Source organism: Ovis canadensis, chromosome 23 (genome assembly GCF_042477335.2).
Source record: "Ovis canadensis isolate MfBH-ARS-UI-01 breed Bighorn chromosome 23, ARS-UI_OviCan_v2, whole genome shotgun sequence".
Taxonomy (NCBI): Eukaryota; Metazoa; Chordata; class Mammalia; order Artiodactyla; family Bovidae; genus Ovis; species Ovis canadensis.
Window position 1 is genome coordinate 60242821 of NC_091267.1, and position 19840 is coordinate 60262660.

A 19840-nucleotide genomic window follows, 5' to 3' on the forward strand; every position below is an offset into this window, starting at 1 on the left:
GCATAAATATCCATGCTCCAGGATTCGACGAACTCTTGGAAAGCATTTTCTGCCTCCTGCTGGTTGCAGAAGCATTTTCCCTGCAAAAAGTTGTTGAGATGCTTAAAGATGACAAGGGTAGAAATGAGTAGTCAGTTGGCAAGAGGTGGTCGGGTGTATATGGCAGATAAGGCAAAACTTCATAGCCCAGTCCACTCAACTTTTGAAACGTTGGTTGTACGACACGCAGTTGGGTGTTGTCATGGAGAACTGGGCCCATTCTGTTGACCAATGCCGGCTGCAGGCACTGCAGTTTTCACTGCATCTCATCGATTTGCTGAGCATACTTCTCAGATTTAATGGTTTCGCAGGGACTGAGAAAGCTGCAGTGGATCAGACAGGCAGCAGACCTCCAGACAGTGACCCTGACCTTCTTTTGATGTAAGTTTGGCTTTAGGAAGTGCTTTGGAGCTTCTCGGTTCATCCACTAAGTTGGCTGCCAGTTGTTGTATAAAATCCACTTGTCATTGCACATCACAATCCAATTGAGAAATTGTTCATTGCTCTTTTAGTAGAAGAACAGATGACAACATTTTTCAAAACGATGATTTTTTTTTGATTTGCGGTCAGCTCGTGCGGCACCCACTAATGGAGCTTTATCAACTCTCCAGTTTGCTTCAAATGCTGACCGACCAAAGAGATCGATACTGAGTTCTTCAGCAACTTCTTGCATATCTGCAGGAGGATCAGCTTCGAGGATTGCTCTCAGTCGGTCATTGTCAACTTCTGACGACAGGCCACTGCCCTCCTCATTTTCAGGGCTCCTATCTCCTTTGCAAAACTTCTTGAACAAGCACTGCACTGTACGCTCATTGGGAGTTGCTAGACCCAACGTGCTGTTGATGTTGCAAGTTGCCTCTGATGCTTTATGACCAATTTTGAATTCAAATAACAAAAACCGCTCGAATTTGCTTTTTGCCTAACATCATTTCTAGTCTAAATAAATATAAAATAAACAGCAAGTAATAAGTCATTAGCAAAAAAAGTACAGCAAGAAATACATATTAAAATGATGTATAACACAACCACATTCAAGAACATATTCCAGTATCAAACGTCAAAGTTCAACAAAAAAAAACCACAATTACTTTTGCACCAACCTAATAAATCACAACCTTCCAACAACATAAACGCTTTCAACAAGCAACAGCTGAACTGAATAAATTCTTCTCTGACACATTTACAATCAAATCTCAGACCTGCCAGAGACGCTGGGAGGGTGCAAACACAACCCTGTGCGCCGAGGAGGGAAAGGAGCAGTGGCCCCCACGGCAGACTGAGCCAGGCCTGCCTTTGTGTGAGTGTCTCCTGCAGAGGCCCGGGCCAGCAGCGACCTGCCTGCCGCAGGGACAGGGGTTCTGATTGCAGACCTGGGAGGCGCGGCAAGCGGCAGAAGTCCTCCTGGAGGAGGTCGCCATGAGACCGGTCACAGATAAGCCGAGCAGACAACCACAAACTGGAGAACAGTTATTAACAAAGACGTTTCTCGCACTGTTGCCAAAGTTCTAGGGCCCACAACAGATTTCCTAGCCTGGGGATCGGGCAAAAGGACCGAGAACCCCCAGGGAATTTGAATTTGAAGGCCAGTGGGATTTGATTACAGAATTTCCACAGGACTGGGGAAACAGATTCCTGGAGGACACAATAAAACCTCATGCCCACCCGGACCCAGGAGAAAGGAGCAGTGACCCCACAAGAGACGGAGCCAGACTTCCCCATGGGAGTCTGGGAGTCTCCGGCGGAGTCGTGGGTCAACAGCGGCCTGGCGCGGGGTCAGGGGCACTGACTACAACAGTCCTGGGAGCCGCAGTGTGCTGGCCATCAGTCTTTCTGAAGGAGGTAACCATTACCACCATTATCCCTACCACAGTTTGGCCTCAGGCCACACTACAGGAAAGGAACACAGCCCCACCCATCAACACAAAATTGGATTGAAGGTTTACTGAGCATGGCCTTACCCACCAGAGCAAGACCCAATTTCCCCCCACAGCCAGTCCCTTTCATCAGAAGCCTGCATAAGCCTTTTATTCTCATCCATCAGAGGGCAGAATGAAAACCACAATCACAGAAAACTAACCAAACTGATCACACGGACCACAGCCTTGCCTAACTCAATCAAACTATGAGCCATGCCATGCAGGGCCACTCAAGGTGGACAGGTCACAATGGAGAGTTCTGACAATACACGGTCCACTGGAGAAGGGAACGGTAAACTACTTCAGCATTCTTGCCTTGAGAAGCCCACGAACAGCATGAAAAGGCAAAAAAAGAGTAGGACACTGAAAGAGGAACTCCCCAGGTCAGTAGGTGCCCTGTATACTGGAGAAGAGCAAAGAAATAGCTGCAGAAGCAATGAGGAGGCTGAGCCAGAGTGGAAGCAACACCCAGCTGTGGATGTGTCTGGTGGTGAAAGGGAAGTCCAGTGCTGTAAAGAACAACGCTGCATAGGAACCTGGAATGTCAGATCGACGATCAAGGTAAACTCAGTTCAGTTCAGTCTCTCAGTCGCATCCGACTCTTTGCAACACCATGGACTGCAGCAGGCCAGTCTTCCCTGTCCATCACCAAATCCCGGAGTTTACTCAAACTCATGTCCATCGAGTCGGTGATGCCATCCAACCACCTCATCCTCAGTCGTCCCCTTCTCCTCCTTCAATCTTTCTCTGCATCAGGGTCTTTTCCAATGAGTCAGTTCTTTGCATCAGGTGGCCAAAGTATTGGAGTTTCAGCTGCACCATCAGTCCTTCCAATGAATATTCAGGACTGATCTCCTTTAGGATGGACTGATTGGATCTCCCTGCTATCCAAGAGACTCTCAAGAGTCTTCTCCAACACCACAGATCAAAAGCATCAATTCTTCAGTGCTCAGCTTTCTTTACAGTCCAACTCTCACATCCGTACATGACTACTGGAAAAACCATAGCTTTGACTAGATGGACCTTTGTTGGCGAGGCAAATTGGAAGTGGTCAAATGGGAGATGGCAAGAGTGAACATAATATTATAGCAATCAGTGAACTAAAATGGACTATAATCAGCAATTTTAATTCAGATGACTGTATCTACTACTGTGGTCAAGAATCCCTTAAAAGAAATGAAGTAGCCCTCCTAGTCAACAAAAGAGTACAAAATGCAGTACTTGGGTGCAACCTCAAAAACAACAGAATGATCTCTGTTCGTTTCCAGGCAAACCACTCAACATCACAGTAATCCAAGACTACGCCCCAACCACTAATGCCGAAGAACCTGAAGTTGAAAGGTTCTATGAAGACCTAACCATTCAATGTCACAGTAATCCAAGTCCCCAACCACTAGTGCCAAAGAAGCTGAATTTGAATGGTTCCATGCAGACCTACAAGACATAGAACTAACACCCAAAAAAGATAACCTTTTCATCACAGGGGAATGGAATGCAAAAGTAGGAAGTCAGAAGATACCTGGTCTAACAGGCAAGTTTGGCCTTGGAGTACAAAATGAAGGGCAAAGGTTAACAGAGTTTTGCCAAGAGAACACACTGGTCATAGCAAACACCCTCTCTCAACAACACAAGAGAAGACACTACACATGGACATCACTAGGTGGTCAATACCGAAATCAGATTGATTATATTCTTTGTAGCCAAAGATGGAGAAGCTCCATACAGTCAGCAAAAACAAGACCGGGAGCTGACTGTGGCTCAGATCATGAACTCCTTATTACCAAATTCAGACTTAAATTGAAGAAAGTAGAGAAAACCACTAGGCCATTCAGGTATGACCTAAATCAAATCCCTTACGATTATACAGTGGGAAGTGACAAATAGATTCAAGGGATCAGATCTGATAGAGTGCCTGAAGAACTATGGACGGAAGTTCATGATATTGTGAAGGAGACAGTGATCAAAACCATCCCCAAGAGAAAAGAAATGCAAAAAGGCAAAATGCTTATCTGAGGAGGCCTTACAAACAGCTGAGAAAAGAAGAAAAGCAAAAGGCAAAGGAAAAAGGAAAAATGTACCCATCTAAATGCAGAGTTCCAAAGAATAACAAGGAGAGATAAGTAAGCCTTCCTCAGCAATCAATGCACAGAAATAGAGGAAAAAAAGAAAATGGGAAAGACTAGAGCTCTCTTCAAGAAAACTAGAGATACCAAGAGAACATTTCATGCAAAGATGGGCACAATAAAGGACAGAAATGTTATGGACCTAACAGAAGCAGAAGAGATTAAGAAGAGATGGCAAGAATACACAGAACTGACCTTTATGACCCAGATAACCACAATGGTGTGATCACCCATCTACAGCCAGACATTCTGGAGTATGAAGTCAAGTGAGCCTTACGAAGCATCACTACAAACAAAGCTAGTGGAGGTGGATAGAATTCCAGTTGAGCTATTTCAAATCCTAAAAGATGATGCTGTGAAAGTGCTGCACTCATTATGCCAGCAAATTCGGAAAACTCAGCAGTGACCACAAGACTGGAAAAGGTCAGTGTTCATTCCAATCCCAAAGAAGGGCAATACCAAAGAATGTTCAAACTACTGCACAATTTCACTCATTTCTCATGCTAGCAAAGTAACGCTCAAAATTCTCCAAGCTAGACTTCAACAGTATGTGAACCGAGAACTTCCAGATGTTCAAGGTGGATTAAGAAAAAGCAGAGGAACCAGAGATCACACTGACAACGTCCATCGGATGATGGGTAATGCAAGGGAATTCCAGAAGAACATCTATGTCTCCTTCATTGACGACACTAAAGTCTTTGCCTGTGTGGATCACAGCGAACTGTGGAAAATTCTTAAGAGGTAGTAATACCAGACCACCTACTGCCTCCTGCAAAACCGGTATGCAGGTCAAGAAGCAACAGTGAGAACCAGACATGGAACAACAGACTAGTTCCAAATTGGGAAAGGAGTACATCAAGGCTGTATACTGTCACCCTGCTTATTTAACATACATATAGAGTATATCATGCGAAATGCAGGGCTGGATAAAGCACAAGCTGGAATTTAAGAAATATCAATAACCTCAGATAGGCAGATGACACCACCCTTATGGGAGAAAACAAAGAGGAACTAAAGAGCCTCTTCATGAAGGTGAAAAGAGCAGAGTGAAAAAGCTGGCTTAAAACTCAACATTCAAAAAATGAAGATCATGGCATCCAGTCCCATCACATCCTGGCAAATAGATGGGAAAATAATGTAAAAAGTGACAGAGTTTATTTTCCTGGGCTCCAAAATCACTGCAGATGGTGACTGCAGCCATGAAATTAAAAGACTCTTGCTCCTTGAAGAAAAGCTACTACAAACCCAGACAGCATACTAAAACGCAGAGGTATTACCTTGCTGACCAAGGCCCATACAGTCAAAGTTATCTGTTCCAATAGTCACGTATGGATGTGAGAGTTGGACCAGAAAGAAGGCTGAGCACCGAAGAATTGATGCTTTTGAACTGTGATGTTGAAAAAGACTCGAGAGTCCCTTGGACTGCAAGGAGATCAAACTAGTCAATTCTAAAGAAAATCAGTCCTAAATATTCATTAGAAGTATTGATGCTGAAGCTGAAGCTCCAATATTTTGGCCACCTGATGCAAAGAGCCAACTCACTGGAAAAAGACTTTGCTGCTGGGAAAGACTGAAGGCAGGAGATGGGGAAGACAGAGGAGTGGATGGCTGGATGGCATCACCGATTCATCACCGACATGAATTTGAGCAAACTCTGGGAGATGGTGAAGGACAGGGAAGCCTGGCATGCTGCAATCCATGGGGTTGAAAGAGTCGGACACGACTGAGCGACTGAACAATAGCACCCTGAAAGCTTCTAACACATGATGCATTATTGTAATCATCTTTGTTGTTGTTGTTTAGTTGCTCAGTCCTGTCTCACTCCTTGTGAACAGAGACCATAGCCCTTGTGAACAGAGACCATAGCCCGCCAAGCACCTCTGTCCATGGGATTCGCCAGGCAAGAATACTGGAATGGGTAGCCATTTCCTGCTCCAGGGGATCTTCCCAACCCAGGGACTGACCCGGCATCTCATGCATTGGCAGGCTTCTTAACCACTGAGTCATCTGGGAAGCCCAATGTGACCCTCATCAGGCTTAAGTGCTCAGCCAATCAGATCCTCTTTCCCCTAAGAACTGAAGGGAGTATGCTGGTATTCTGCTGGTCACCTGAATTGCAAGAGGCAAAATGTAGGGATGTCACACACTGTCATGACTGGACAAGAGTTCTAGTACTGGCCCACAAGGCAGTCTCAAAGACTGAAATTGTCAGGCAGCCTCTTAAGGGTCTATAGGAGTGGCCCCATCAAATAACGCCCCTCCCCCAAGAAAAGCAAAGGCACAGGCGTCACTAAAGCACAGTGAGGTCTAAATTCCCAAGATTCCTTCCCAAAATTCTGGATCTTCTGTATAGGAGACACTAGTATTAGCCAGCAGTGACCTGCTCTTGTGACATGGGCTTCTAGGAAGTGGCCCTGAGTCATAATGGACAAAGATAAAGGAAATCCTCTGAGCGGCATTATGAGCCAAACATGCAACATTCAGGTCTGCTGGCCACTTCCTCTACAGCCAAGAATTTAGGCAACAAACCAATGCCCATGATTTTTCCCCGTCCTTGAACTTACTTTACTATCCCTCTGACTGTCAGAATATACTCTGATTCAGAAACCATTTAGAAAACACTTAATGTGTCTTCCTCTTTTCCTTTCTAATTCGATTTTTAGCCAGATGTCTGGTTTTCCCCTCAATATTATGTCATATAAGCAGGATATCAATGTTTATCATTCACTTTAGTTCACAGAGTGCAAGAGGACAGGTAGGGGACATCCCATGGACCTGAAGGAAACTGGACAGAGCAGTACAGCTTAGACTCTGAGGAGCGCTGACTCTGAAGTTAGACCTCTGAAGTTAAAAATCCCAGGTCTTCCTAGTATCAAGCTGTGCAACTTCCGTCTGGTTATTCAACCACTCTGGGCCTCACTTTTTGTGAGAACTATTTAAATAAGTATGTATGTAAAGTTCTGAAACCAGAGCCAGGCACATAATAAAAACTTTATTATAATGGATATCTGCCACCATCATCAAGGTTTGCAATGAGGATTGGGGAGACCTACAGCACATCTTTAAGTGCAAATGATGCTATTAAGTAGTATGGCAAAATCTGGGGTGATAACTCAACATTTGCATAGCTCATACCCTCCTCACTTCCGAAAAATTTTGTTTCCTAAGGCAACCTGCTGGGGAGGGGCCATCTTCTAGCAAGTGCCTGGAGAAGCAAAGACAGATAATTTACAGAAAAAAAACAATGAAGCTGACCCACAACATAAAATGGGAGAGAAGAGAGGGCTGAGGGCTGGAGACGACAGTGGAGGGAGGTAAGGGGAGACAAAGACAGAAAGAGAAAAATCTTGGTTTTCGACTACTTTCCAGTTCCTGGTTCCACTCCAACCTATAAGCACTGACTGCCTTTTCTGCCCTCCATTGTTGTTCAGTCATGTCCTACTCTTTTGTAATCCCATGGACTGGAGTCTGCCAGGCTCCTGTGTCCATGGGATTTCCCAGGCAAGAATACTGGAGTGGGTTGCCATGTCCTTCTCCAAGGGATCTTCCTGACCCAGGGATCGAACCCCCATCTCCTGCACTGCAGATGGGTTCTTTACCACTGAGCCACCAGGGGAAGCCCTTTTTGCCCTTCACCAATAAATTCTCCACTTTTTATTAAGCTGTGACCAACATTTGTTAAAGTCGAACAGAAGTCTTGGGAAAGTTTTCAACAACAACAACAAAAAATGAATACTTAGAAGAGGGCAAGTTACATACTCCCATTAGTACACAAAAACTAAGATAATACTGCAGATACAAATAACCACAAACTTGAGTATCCTCAATCCACTCTACATCTAATGCATTAATTTACAGATGAGGCTCAGGCCTTGTTGTTTCAAAAGCTCTACAGGTGTTATTAGCTCTACAGCTGAGACTCACCCTTACACGTAACCATATGAACACCCTTTACCTAGTATCAGGTTCTCTGTATAAACTAACATAGTGCATAAAACGTATTAATATACTTTTCACTGGGAATTAAGTAATTTTTGAAACAGCTGGAAAGAAAATGGCAGGTACTATTCAAACCAAAACAATTTACCTTTAGATCAGAGCCATGAATACGTTCTTTTGCCAATGTTCACCAAACCAGCCAGGTAACCAGCCAACATCCCTTCCCCTAATACACCCCACTCCCAAATTCCGTAATAAACATACACACTGAATCTTTTACCAGATTCCACTTTCTTCTTATTCTGAAAAAGTAGCTAACACCACACGTCTATGTTGTGCAAACTGATGGCAGTCAAAAGTTTCTATTCATCCGTTCTTTGAAGACTATTTTTTAATCAGGATTTCCCTCCTTAAGTATCTTATTTATGCCGTCAGTAACTCAGCGGGCCATTAAAAAAAATAATCTGGCTCGTTTATCACAATTCTGTCTCAGGACTCTGAAGGTTATCAGCTCCGGGAAAAAAATACATACATATCTTTTGCGTTCTAACCTCAACACAGCCCATTTCAAATCTCTACTCTACAATACAAGCGTATCAACAATAAAGTTATGACCTTGTTCTCATGACAACACGGACTTTGCGGAGTTCTTACCCATAGTACTAAGGAAAACACCAGCGTTTAAGGCCGATGACGAAAGGCAGGATTCCCAAAAGACGACGCTCCTCTCCAAGACGTGCAAGGAGCACTGGTGGGAGGAAGGGGCCTTTCTCGTGACAGATCGTCCTGAACAGTAACATCACCCCAAGGAGAGAGAGAATTCTAAAAGCAACTTCACGTTTCCGATAACAGCCTCCCACTCAAGTGAGTGGCCCGGAGACTGAAGAATCGCCAGACACGTACACCCCTCGCGAAGGTGGAAAAGCAATCCCTACTCCCGACTTCATCCCTTAAAATAAATGGGGGAAGTTGGGTCCCCACGAGCCCCTGGAGAGAGCGGCCGCGGCCCCTCGCGCCAGGTGTGCGTACCCCCGACGGACCCCACGGGTCGGCTCACCCTGGGCCCCTGGGCCCGCCACCCCTGCGCGGCCCGGGAGTCCTCCGCCGCCGAGCGCTCCCCCCACGGCCGCGCGGGCGCCTGCTCGGACGCCGGCCAGGCTCGGGGCTCGGGGCTCCGCCAACCGCTCCCCGCGAAACAAGAAGGTGGCAGCCGGCGACGTTGCGGTTTCCCCGCCTCTCATCCCCTCCCCTCCCCTCCCCTCCCCCGCGGCCTCCGCGCTCCACTCCCGCGCCCCCGCTTACCCTCAACTCCTCGAAATCCGCCATTTTATACCACCCGCGGGCGCCGCCGCCGCTGCCGCCACAGCACCCCCGCCCGCTGCCGCCAACAACGCCGCCGCCACCACGGCCGCCGCCGCCGCCTCCAGCACCATCCTGCACTGGGGGCCGCTAAAGACGCCGCGGCCGCCGCCGCCGCTGCCGCCGCCGCCGGACCCGTCACGTGACGAGCGCTGGAGCCCCGCCCCCGGCGAGCGCGGCCCCGCCCACCCAGCCCACAGCCTTCCGCCCGCGTCTTCCGCCCGCGCGCCGGCCCTCCCCGCGCGGCTCTGTCCTCGGCCGCTGGTCCCCGCCCTCTCCCGCGGCCTGCCCGCCTTCCCGCACGCCTTCCGGCCAAGCCGGGCCGGTCGCCGTGCAGCCCTCTGCCTCCGGTCCCCGGCGTGGATGCCAGGCCCCAGTTCCTGAAGCGCTGTGGAAACTGCAGCGCTACCGGAGGGCCTGGCGGAGGGAGTGACGGAGAAGAGGTGGCCTGGGACTCGTGACTGGAACATTTCGGGAAAATTCTTACGGGGCCCTTTCCCACGGTGGCTGTAGACAGAGGGATCCACCCAGAATAAAGACATCCCCTTGGTTAGTTGCGGCGGAACAACCTAAACGTGGATGTTGGATAAGCTATTGTTCCTATCTCATAGTGCAGGGTTGGTAAGACCTCTTTGGGTTGCCAGTAGCCTCAAAGTGCTAACCTGGCTAGTTCTTTTCTGACTTTGAAGGGCGACTGAATGTCAAGGATTGCAGAGTTGAGCGGGTTGGGGAGGGAAGTTGGAAGAAGTGAAATAGGAGCGCGCCCAGAAGGGCCCTGATAGAAAGGGATCAGGGAAATCAGATAGGTGGGAAAGATGAAATGCCAGAGCCAGAGACGATGGAAGTTTCACCTCACCCCTGAAGTGCTGACCAAGGATGAGACAAGGTGCTGAGTCAAGCTGGTCAGAAATTCGCTGGACCAAGTCTGGGATTCAGATTTCCTTTAAGAGGTGGATGGAGCCTATTTCAGACACCTAATGTTGACCCCTGGGGCAAAAATAGTTTTCCAGTCTGACTTTTCACGTAATTCCTGTTCATCCTTCAGATCGCAGTTTTAAGTATCACTCTTTAAGAAAGACCTGAACCCACATGGCGCCTGTGCTGTGCTTAGTCGTTAAGTCGTGTCCGACTCTGCGACCCCTATGGACGGTAGCCCGCCAGGCTCCTCTATCCATGGTGATTCTCCAGGCCAGAATGCTGGAATGGGTTGCCATGGGCTCCTCCAAGGGATCTTCCCAACCCAGGGATGGAACTCTGGTCTCGCACATTGCGGGCGGGTTCTTTACCACCAGAGCCGCAGGCGCCATTTTCTTTCAGATCGCTCTCTGAGCGCTCACAGGACCGGAACCTTTCCTTCCTGATGTTTTACATGGTAATTGTGTAGGTTTTTGTGTAATTATTATATAAATAATTATGGTTTACTTTTTTTCCTTAAAAATGTTTTTAAACCCACCGGGGAGCCTGGTGGGCTGCCGTTTATGGGGTCGCACTGAGTTGGACACGACTGAAGCGACTTAGCAGCAGCAGCAGACTGTAATAACTGACAGATGCCTGAAAAATTGTTGTCCTACTTGTTTAGTGAGTAAAAGAATGAACAGTGTCAGGCTAGAGTACCTTCTTCCTCTGGCTTTCCACCATTGATTTTTGTGGTCTCAGTTTGACTTAGTTTTGATTTTGGCTTATTCATCTTAGGCCTTGATTTCCACCTCAGAATTTAACATTGTTCAAGGGACATTAAGTGAAGGTCTATGTGGGCTAGGAGCTTTAGGGGAATATATGAGTAGAATACAACACAGCCCTTCCACCAAGGCACTTACAACCCACAAGAGGCACTGACAGGCAAAACCAAGAAAAGCCACGCTACAATTACTGAAGTGTTCATTGTAGGGTTGGGTAGCTTTATGTGGAAAGAGTCTAGATGCTGTCTTAGACTGGCCTAAACCACAACTTGGTCTCACCAGGCCAGATTACTAATTGGGCATCTTTCCTAAACTAGACTCCCTGATATTAATTCAATATTTGTTTAGAGGAAAGGCTGAATGGTAATGGGTAAAAAGCAAGGCCCTTTTTACTGTCATAAACAATTTAGCTCATCCAAATTTGTAAATCCTACTCATCAAAAAGAAATCTCTGCATTTAGTTGGATATAACTTCTTTGTAGTGTGACATAATACATCCTTGGATGAGACTTGAGGAAGGAAGTTAAGTATCAAAGTCTCACCATTACTATAGACCACATACCTAACTACCCCACCTGCCACATGTAGAACTGTTCCCCGAGAGGAATTCCATTTAATACAATTTTCTCCTCATTACATTTTTAAGTGATTAAATATGTTAACATTCATTATGGATTGAGGTTCTAGGCAGTTACCTGGCTGGACCACCCCCTTTATCTAGCTCCAATTAAAAACATAAGTATTGTAATTAAAGTTTCCCAAGTTTATACTACACAGACTCAAAAGTCTCACAAGTAGCTTTTCCACATATTAGCTCTCTTAACTGTGGCAAAGTCTCAACTCTGTTTTTCTAATCTATTCCAGATCTCAGGATGTTGAAGAATTGAATGAGATCAGGAATTTTAGTATGCTTTATGAACTTACCTTTGATAGGTGATTGTTTTTGTATTTAAACAACTGATAAGCACGCACCAAAAAAAACTACTAAGCACTTAAATATCTATATGATATATTCTAGTACTTTAGAAAAGAATATTCTCTTTTCTAGTTGGATGATGCATGAGATACTGAATTTACTCTCCAAGTACCTGTCTTAATCCTTTCCCTGCCTATCTGTACATCCATCAGTCTCTTGATCTCAGTATCTCTCATTTTGTTTCCACTGACTTCTTCCTTTTTCCCTGTATCCGTATTCAAGGCTTCTACATAGTTTCAAGCCACCTTTCTTGCTTTGCCAAGCGCATATCTATTCTAATCAGATTTCTTCACAGTTTGCACTTTGCCTTAGCCTTTACTAAACAGTATGAAAAGAAAATGAACAATGAATTTATCTTTTATATTCCCATTTTTAACACAAAATTTGAAAGCATAACACGATAAATATACTTTCTAACAAGATTCAACAATTATTAATATTTGAACAATTATTAAGGTACAAATAACATAGGTAAACCCTCGTATCTTAAGTGAACTAGTCATTTAGTTTTGAAAACTGTTTATCAAGACACAGCACTTCCATCACCCCAGAAAATTCCCTCCTGCTCTTTCTCAGTCAAACCTCCCACCGGAAATAACCAATGATCTGATTTCTAATACTATAGAGAGAATTTTAAAATGAGACAAACTTCTTTATTTATTTTAAAATGCTGTTATAACCTCAGTGCCAAAACCCAGACAAAAATTAATTATCCTATCTAACATATAAGCAGATTTTACCCCAGTAATGCAAGAATGATTTTACCCCAGTAATGCAAGAATGGTTTTACCCTAGCTTATATGTTAGAGACTTGGTAACTTGGTACAACTCAACAACTGAAAACAAAATTCTGGATTTAGAAAATCATTAGCAAGTGCCAAAAGTAAAGAGTTATCCAGTCAAAATCATATAAGGCAATATTCCAGACATTTAAGCTGAACATTTATCCTGAGGAATTTGATAATCCAAAAGTAAAATCTATAAACTGGGACTTCCCTGGTGGCGCAGTGGTAATCCACCTGCCAATGCAGGAGACAAGAATAGCGGGTTAAATCCCTGTGTCAGGAAGATCCCTCGGAGAAGGAAATGGCAACTCCCACTCCGGCATTCTTGCCTGGGAAATCCCATGGGCAGAGGAGCCTGGCAGGCTGCAGTCCATGGGATTGCAGAGTCAGACATGACTTAGCAACTAAACAACGACAAACTGAAATATAACTTTTGCAAAGTCCAATATACAACCTCGATATTTAATACAAGACCCCACAGAGTAAAGATAAACCGGAAATGTCAGCACATCCACAAATTGCATTCAGTTTTTATACTAATCAGTAAATCTCACTCCTTGAATATTGAATAGGTCCAGGATGGTACTCTACAGACACTGGGCAGAAACAAAAATTCTCTCCAGGTAAACATCTATCATCTTCCTTGGTGGCTCAGAGTTTAAAGCATCTGCCTCCAAGGCAAGAGACCCGGGTTCAATCCCTGGGTTGGGAAGATCCTATCACTCCAAACCTCAAATTAACCTACAGATTATTTTCCAAGTTAAATGACCAACACATAATCAAAAATCAGAAAAAGACTGCAATAAAAACATGCTTACACAAGTAAGTAAATTAACAAGCAAACCTTGAAAAAAATTATAGATACTCTAGAATTAAGAAGTTAAAGACCTAAATGGATAGGTTTAATAGTATATTACACACAATTTAAGAGAATAACCTGAACATGTTAGAAGACTAGAATGAAGCTAAGGGAAACAAAAAGATGGAAAATGTGTAAGAAAATGTTAGACATAAATTTGAGACAGAAGATAATGTTAAAAAAGTCTACCAAACGTTTCACTGGAGTCCTCAAAGAGCAAAAAAACAAAATGAGGCGGATGTATGACAAGCAATGTATGACAAGATAAAATTAGAGATTTTCAGACTGATTAAAAAAAAAAACCCATTGTGGGTAAAGGGTTAACAAAACCCTTTTCCTTTCCGCATGAAAACTTGACCTTCTGTTAATTTTCTAGCTCTTTTCACCTGGAAACATAATAGAGGTTTATGATAAAAATGACCTCTGATTAGTAAATTGCCTCTGGACCAGGAAGAACTATAAATGGTCTACATTTATAGACATGATGGAGCTACCATATTAGGGACTTAATGAGTTCAGTTCAGCAGCAAAATACAGCAATTTTAAATGTGGGCAACCCACTCCAGTACTCTTGCCTGGAAAATCCCATGGACAGAGGAGCCTGGTAGGCTACAGTTTATGGCGTCACAAAGAGTCGGACACGACTGAGTGACTTCACTATGCACTTAAATGACATGTCCTTAATGTATCATACAGAACTACAATGAGAAGTAGAACAAAACCCCACAAGTATAGAGAAGCATTTTACCATACTATCTCAGTAATTGATACAAAAACCAAAATCATTAAAGATACAGATTTTTGTAACTGCATAATTAGCAAATCTGCCTTGGTCGCTACAAATAATGTGCATGCATGCTCAGTCCTTCAGTCATGTCCGACTCTGCGACCCCATGGACTGTAGCCCCACCCCCACCCCCACGCCCGACTCCTCTGTCCATGGGATTCTCCAGGCAAGACTACTGGTGTGGGTTACCATGCCCTCCTGCAGGTGATCTTCCCAACCCAGTGATCGAATCAGCATCTCCCGCATTACAGGCAGATTCTTTACCTATTGAGCCACCTGGTAAATCTCTCACAAAGCACATACACTCAGACCCTTCTTTCCCTCCTCAGAGAAAAAGGATTGAGAGAAGAATGTGCCTTTCTCGCTTTCAAGTAAGCCACGTGCCTTGTGTGCAGCTTTATCAGAAGAATTTCAGGTGATTAATAAAAGACGGATGACTGTTTTTTCCTAAAGTCACCAGGAGAAATCCTTGTCCAAACACTGCAGTAGCTCCCTGCCAGGTGGGGTGTGCTGATTTGTCCCCAGGTCCCAGTTCTGATCAGACTCAACCATGTCTGTCTGAGGTGGGACTGTGAGAAGACCCAGAATGGGACTTGCAGAAAATGCATTATTTTAAGTACATATGGAACATTTACCAACGTTGAGCATGATAGGGCAAGCCTCAACAATTTAAGAAATTGTGATAAAATAAACACAACCTAAAATTTACCATCTTAAACCCCTTCAAGTGTACAAACAGTGCCATTAAGTAAGTCACATTTTGTACAACCATTACCACTGTTCACCTCCTGAACTTTTTCACCTTGCTAAACTGAAACGCTATACTCATTAAGCAGTAACTCCCTATTCTCTTCTTCCCCCCAGCCCCTGACAACCACCATTGTGCTTTCTCTGTAACTTTACTCTAAGTACCTCATATAAATGGAATTACATGGCATGTGTCTCTTTGTGATTGGCTCATCCATAATGTAGCATATGGCAAAATTTTCTTCTCTTTTAAGGCTGAATAATATTCCATTGTATGTATATACCATATTTTATCTGTTTATCTGTCCATGAACAATTAGGTTGTATCTTAATCAGGTTGGGCTACTGAAACGACATACCACAGACTGTGTGGCTCAAACAGTTAACATTCATTTCTCATAGTTCTGGAGGCTGGGACATATAAGATCAAGGTGCTAGCATTTGGTGTCTGATGAGGCTCCCCTTCCTGGTTTACATTTGACCACCTTCTTATTTATTTCCATACATGATGGGGAGAGAGATCTCTGGTTTCTTGATCTTATAAGGGCATTAATCCAACCCTAGGGCTTCCACCTTCATGACCTCAACCAAACCTAATTACTGCCCAGAGGCCCCACCTCCAGATAGCATCACAATGGGGATTGAAGCATCAACAAATGGGTTTTTGAGGGACACCAACATTGAGTCAATAGTAGGTTGCTTCCACTTTTTATTGTGACTAATGCGAACAAATCTCTCTTCTAGATCCTGCTTTCAATATTGGGGGGTATATACTCAGGAGTGAAATTAGTGGATCATATGGTAATTTTATTTTTTGAGGAGTTGTCATGTTTTCCAAAGCAGCTGTGCCATTTTACATTCTTGCCAGCAGTGTGCAATGGTTCCAACTTCTCCACATCCTCATCCACCCTTGTTATATTCTGATGTTTAATAGTATCCATCATAATAGGTGTCAGATGAAATCTCCTTGTTGTTTTGATTTGCAATTCCCTAATACTTTGGCCACCTCATGCGAAGAGTTGACTCAGTAGAAAAGACTCTGATCCTGGGAGGGATTGGGGGCAGGAGGAGAAGGGGATGACAAAGGATGAGATGGCTGGATGGCATCACTGACTCGATGAACGGTAATCTGAGTGAACTCCGGGAGTTGGTGATGGACAGGGAGGCCTGGCGTGCTGTGATTCATGGGGTCGCAAAGAGTCGGACACGACTGAGAGACTGAACTGAACTGAACAGAACTGAATGGTTAGTGATATTGAGCTTCTTTTCATGCACTTATTGGCCTCAGTATAACTTCTTTGGAGAAATGTCTGTTCAGTCCTTTGTGCGTGCATGCCAAGTCGCTTTAGTCGTGTACGACTCTTTGTGACCTATGGACTGTAGCCCGCCAGGCTCCTCTGTCCGTGGGATTCTCCAGGCAAGAATACTGGAGTGGGTTGCCATGCCTTCCTCTGGCAGATCTCCCTGACCCAGGGATCAAACCCAGTCTCTTATGTTTCCTGCATTGGCAGGCAGGTTCTTTACCATTAGTGCCACCTGGGAAGCCATTCATTTCTGTACACATTTTTAAATCAGGTTATTTGTTTTTTTTTATTTCTGAGTTTCAACAAAATTTTAAAGGACTGGAAGCTGCTACAAGTCTCTTTCTTTTGCTTCTTTATGACAGAGATTGTCTTGAAACAGTGTTTTATCATCTCTCAGGCTCTGATGAGATATAATAAGCCATGATGGGGTCTTCCCCAGTGGTTTAGTGGGTTAAGAATGCTCCTTGCAATGCAGGGGACTCAGGTTTGATCCCTGTTCAGGAAACGAAGAGCCCACATGTCATGGAGCAACTAAGCCCCAGAGCTTTGGAGCCTGAGCACAACTGGAGAGCCCCCAAGCCACAACAACTGAGCCTGCAAGTCTTAACTAGAGAGTCTGTGGAGCGCAGCAAAAGATCCACCTGATGCAAGAAGATCCTAAGTGCCCCAATTAAGGCCAGACACAGCCAAATAAATAAATAATATTTTTAAAAGCCATACTTACTGTATATACCCTTGATATGATGTGATACGAATGGCAGTTTACCTCTGTGATCTTCCTCTCAAAACACACACCTGTGTGAGCGCTAAGTCACTTCAGTCATGTCTGACTCTTGGCAACCCTATGGACTGTAGCCACCAGGTTCTTCTGTCCATGGGATGTTCCAGGCAAGAATACTGGAGTGGGTTGCCATGCCCTCCTCTAGGGGATCTTCCCAACCCAGGGATTGGACCCACATCTATTAGGTCTCCTGTATTGGCAGCTGGGTTCTTGACCACTAGCACCACCTGGGAAGCCGCACACACAACACACACACACACACACGCACACACACAACCCCAGTTTAATCATGGGAAAAGTTATCAGACAAATCTCAGTGAAGGAGCATTCTACAAACCATTTGACCAGTATTCTTAAAAGTGTCAAGGTGAAAAATAAATAAATAAAAGTGTCAAGGTCATTGAAAATAAGGAAGTGAGAGAAACTGTCACAGCAAAGAAGAGTCTGAGGAGACACAACAACTAAGCATGACGTGGAAGCAGTCCATATCCCTTTTGGCACCAGGGACTGGTTTCATGGAAAATACTTTTTCCATGAACAGGATGGGGGAGATAGTTTGGGGATGATTTAAGTGCATTACTTTTATGGATGATCTGACATGAAGCAGAGCTCAGGCAGTAATGTGAGCAATGGGAAGTGGCTATAAATGCAAAAGAACCAGGTTTGCCCACTACTCACCTGCTGTGCAGCCTGGTTTCTAACAGGCCACGGGCCCATACTGGTCCATGTCCCAGGGGTTGGGGACCCTTGTAATACGGTATTCTGGCTGGATCCTGGTGTAGAAAAAGGATAATGCATAAGAACTAAGGAAATCTGAATAAAGTGTGAACTTTAGTTAGTAATAATGACTCGGTATTTGTTCATTAGTTGTGACATGCATGTGTGTGTGCCAAGTTGCTTCAGTCATGTCCAGTTCTTTGCAACCCTATGGACTGTAGCCCACCACGCTCTTCTGTCCATGGGATTCTCCAGGCAAGAATACTGGAGTGGGTTGCCATGCCCTCCTCCAAGGGATTCCCGACCCAGGGATTGAAAGCCTGTCTCTTAAGTCTCTTGCATTAGCAGGTGGGTTCTTTACCACTACCACCACCCAGGAAGCCCAGTTGTAACATACATTAATACAAGATGTTAACCACTGTATAGTACAGGAAACTCTACTCAGTGCTCTGTAATAAGCTATATGGGCAAAGAATCTGAAAAAGAATGGATATTTGCATATATAACTGAATCACTTTGCTGTACACCTGAACTAACACAACATTGTAAATCAACTATACTCCAATATAAGATAAACATTAAAATTTTTAAAAGATGCTAATAATAAAGGAAACTGCAGTATATAGGAGGGAACTGTGTTCTGTCTACAGAACTGGAATCTAAAACCTATTTGTCATAAAAAAAATTTCAAAATTAAATTTGTCAGTGATAGAAAGAGACTGGCTACTGGATTTTTAAAATATAATTTCAACTTTTGAATGATTGAAAAATACAAAATATCTTATCAATTGTGTCTGCAGGAATTTGAAGATATTGTCATTAAAAATGTGTTGACCAGGAAATACAGACAATTCAAACATTAAATCTGACCACAGAAGTCCTCTCAAGCTTTTCATTAAAACTCCTGAAGTTTTCTGTTTGAAAGTTTTAAACAAATTTAAGATTTATATTTTCCTTAATATTTTAGTATTCCATTTTTCTTATAAAAAGAAAAAAGTAATGATCTTTTTCACTGAGCTCCATGTAGACATTCCTAGATCCCCTCCAGTTTATGAACATGCCTCAGAAATATTACTATTTTGTGTGCATGATCTGAAAAAGGTTAGGAAGCACTAACTTAGAGAAACTTTTATACATGCACATGTGCACCAGGAGATATGTACAAGAATAGTTACTTCACTGTTTGTAACAGCAAAAAATTAAAATAACTTGTCCGTCAAGGACAGAATGACTATATGTATTGTAGTGTGTTCCTGCAAAAGAATGCTATGTTTAGAGTACGAAAGAAATGAATAAGCCAGAATTGCATATATGAATATGGACAACACCCTAAAAAATGCTAAGTGAAAAAATCAAGTTGGAAAAGTTACATACCTTTTATATAAGTTTTGCAAAAGGGAAAAATAATGCTGTATAGTTATAGATATGTAAATATGTGCTAGAAGTTCAAAAACATTCATGCGAATGATGAGTATCAAAACCAGGAAAGTGGATCCCTCTGAGAAGAAGGGAATAGGATCTGGAGGCTATTCTTGGGGTTTTACTATATTTGTAAAGTTTTCTCTCTTAAAAAAAAAAAAGATCTGAAGCAAATATGGCAAAATGTTAAGATATGATAGAATTGGAAAGTAGGTATATCAATCTATTATCCTCTATACTTGTGTGCTTGAAATATTTCATAATGAAACAAAACACATAAACACCCTAAATCTGATCATCTTAACTACTTCGCGGCTACTGCAGCCATCGTCCTGGGTGACCACAGTTGCCAAATGTCTTTCTATCTTGCTTTTTATCTTGTTCCACTCCATTCATTCTCCATGTAATAG

General features: G+C 43.7%; 1 protein-coding gene across 23 annotated transcripts in view; it reads right to left on the bottom strand.

The window, feature by feature from the left end:
* Nucleotides 1–9626, bottom strand: part of PIAS2 (protein inhibitor of activated STAT 2) — a 133207-nt gene extending 123581 nt beyond the window's left edge. For 6 of the 23 annotated variants that reach the window (XR_011252300.1, XR_011252301.1, XM_069568484.1 and 3 more), the window contains exon 1: nt 9320–9559. Coding sequence is in view for 4 of the 23 variants with exons in the window: in XM_069568484.1 (XP_069424585.1) it covers nt 9320–9343 (24 nt within the window). In the remaining 19 variants the exon portion in view is untranslated. Of the gene's footprint in view, nt 1–8671; nt 9284–9319 lie in introns of those variants that run through there. The other 17 variants (XR_011252304.1, XM_069568486.1, XM_069568480.1 and 14 more) reach the window with 11 other exon arrangements.
* Nucleotides 9627–19840: the final 10214 nt, after the last annotated feature.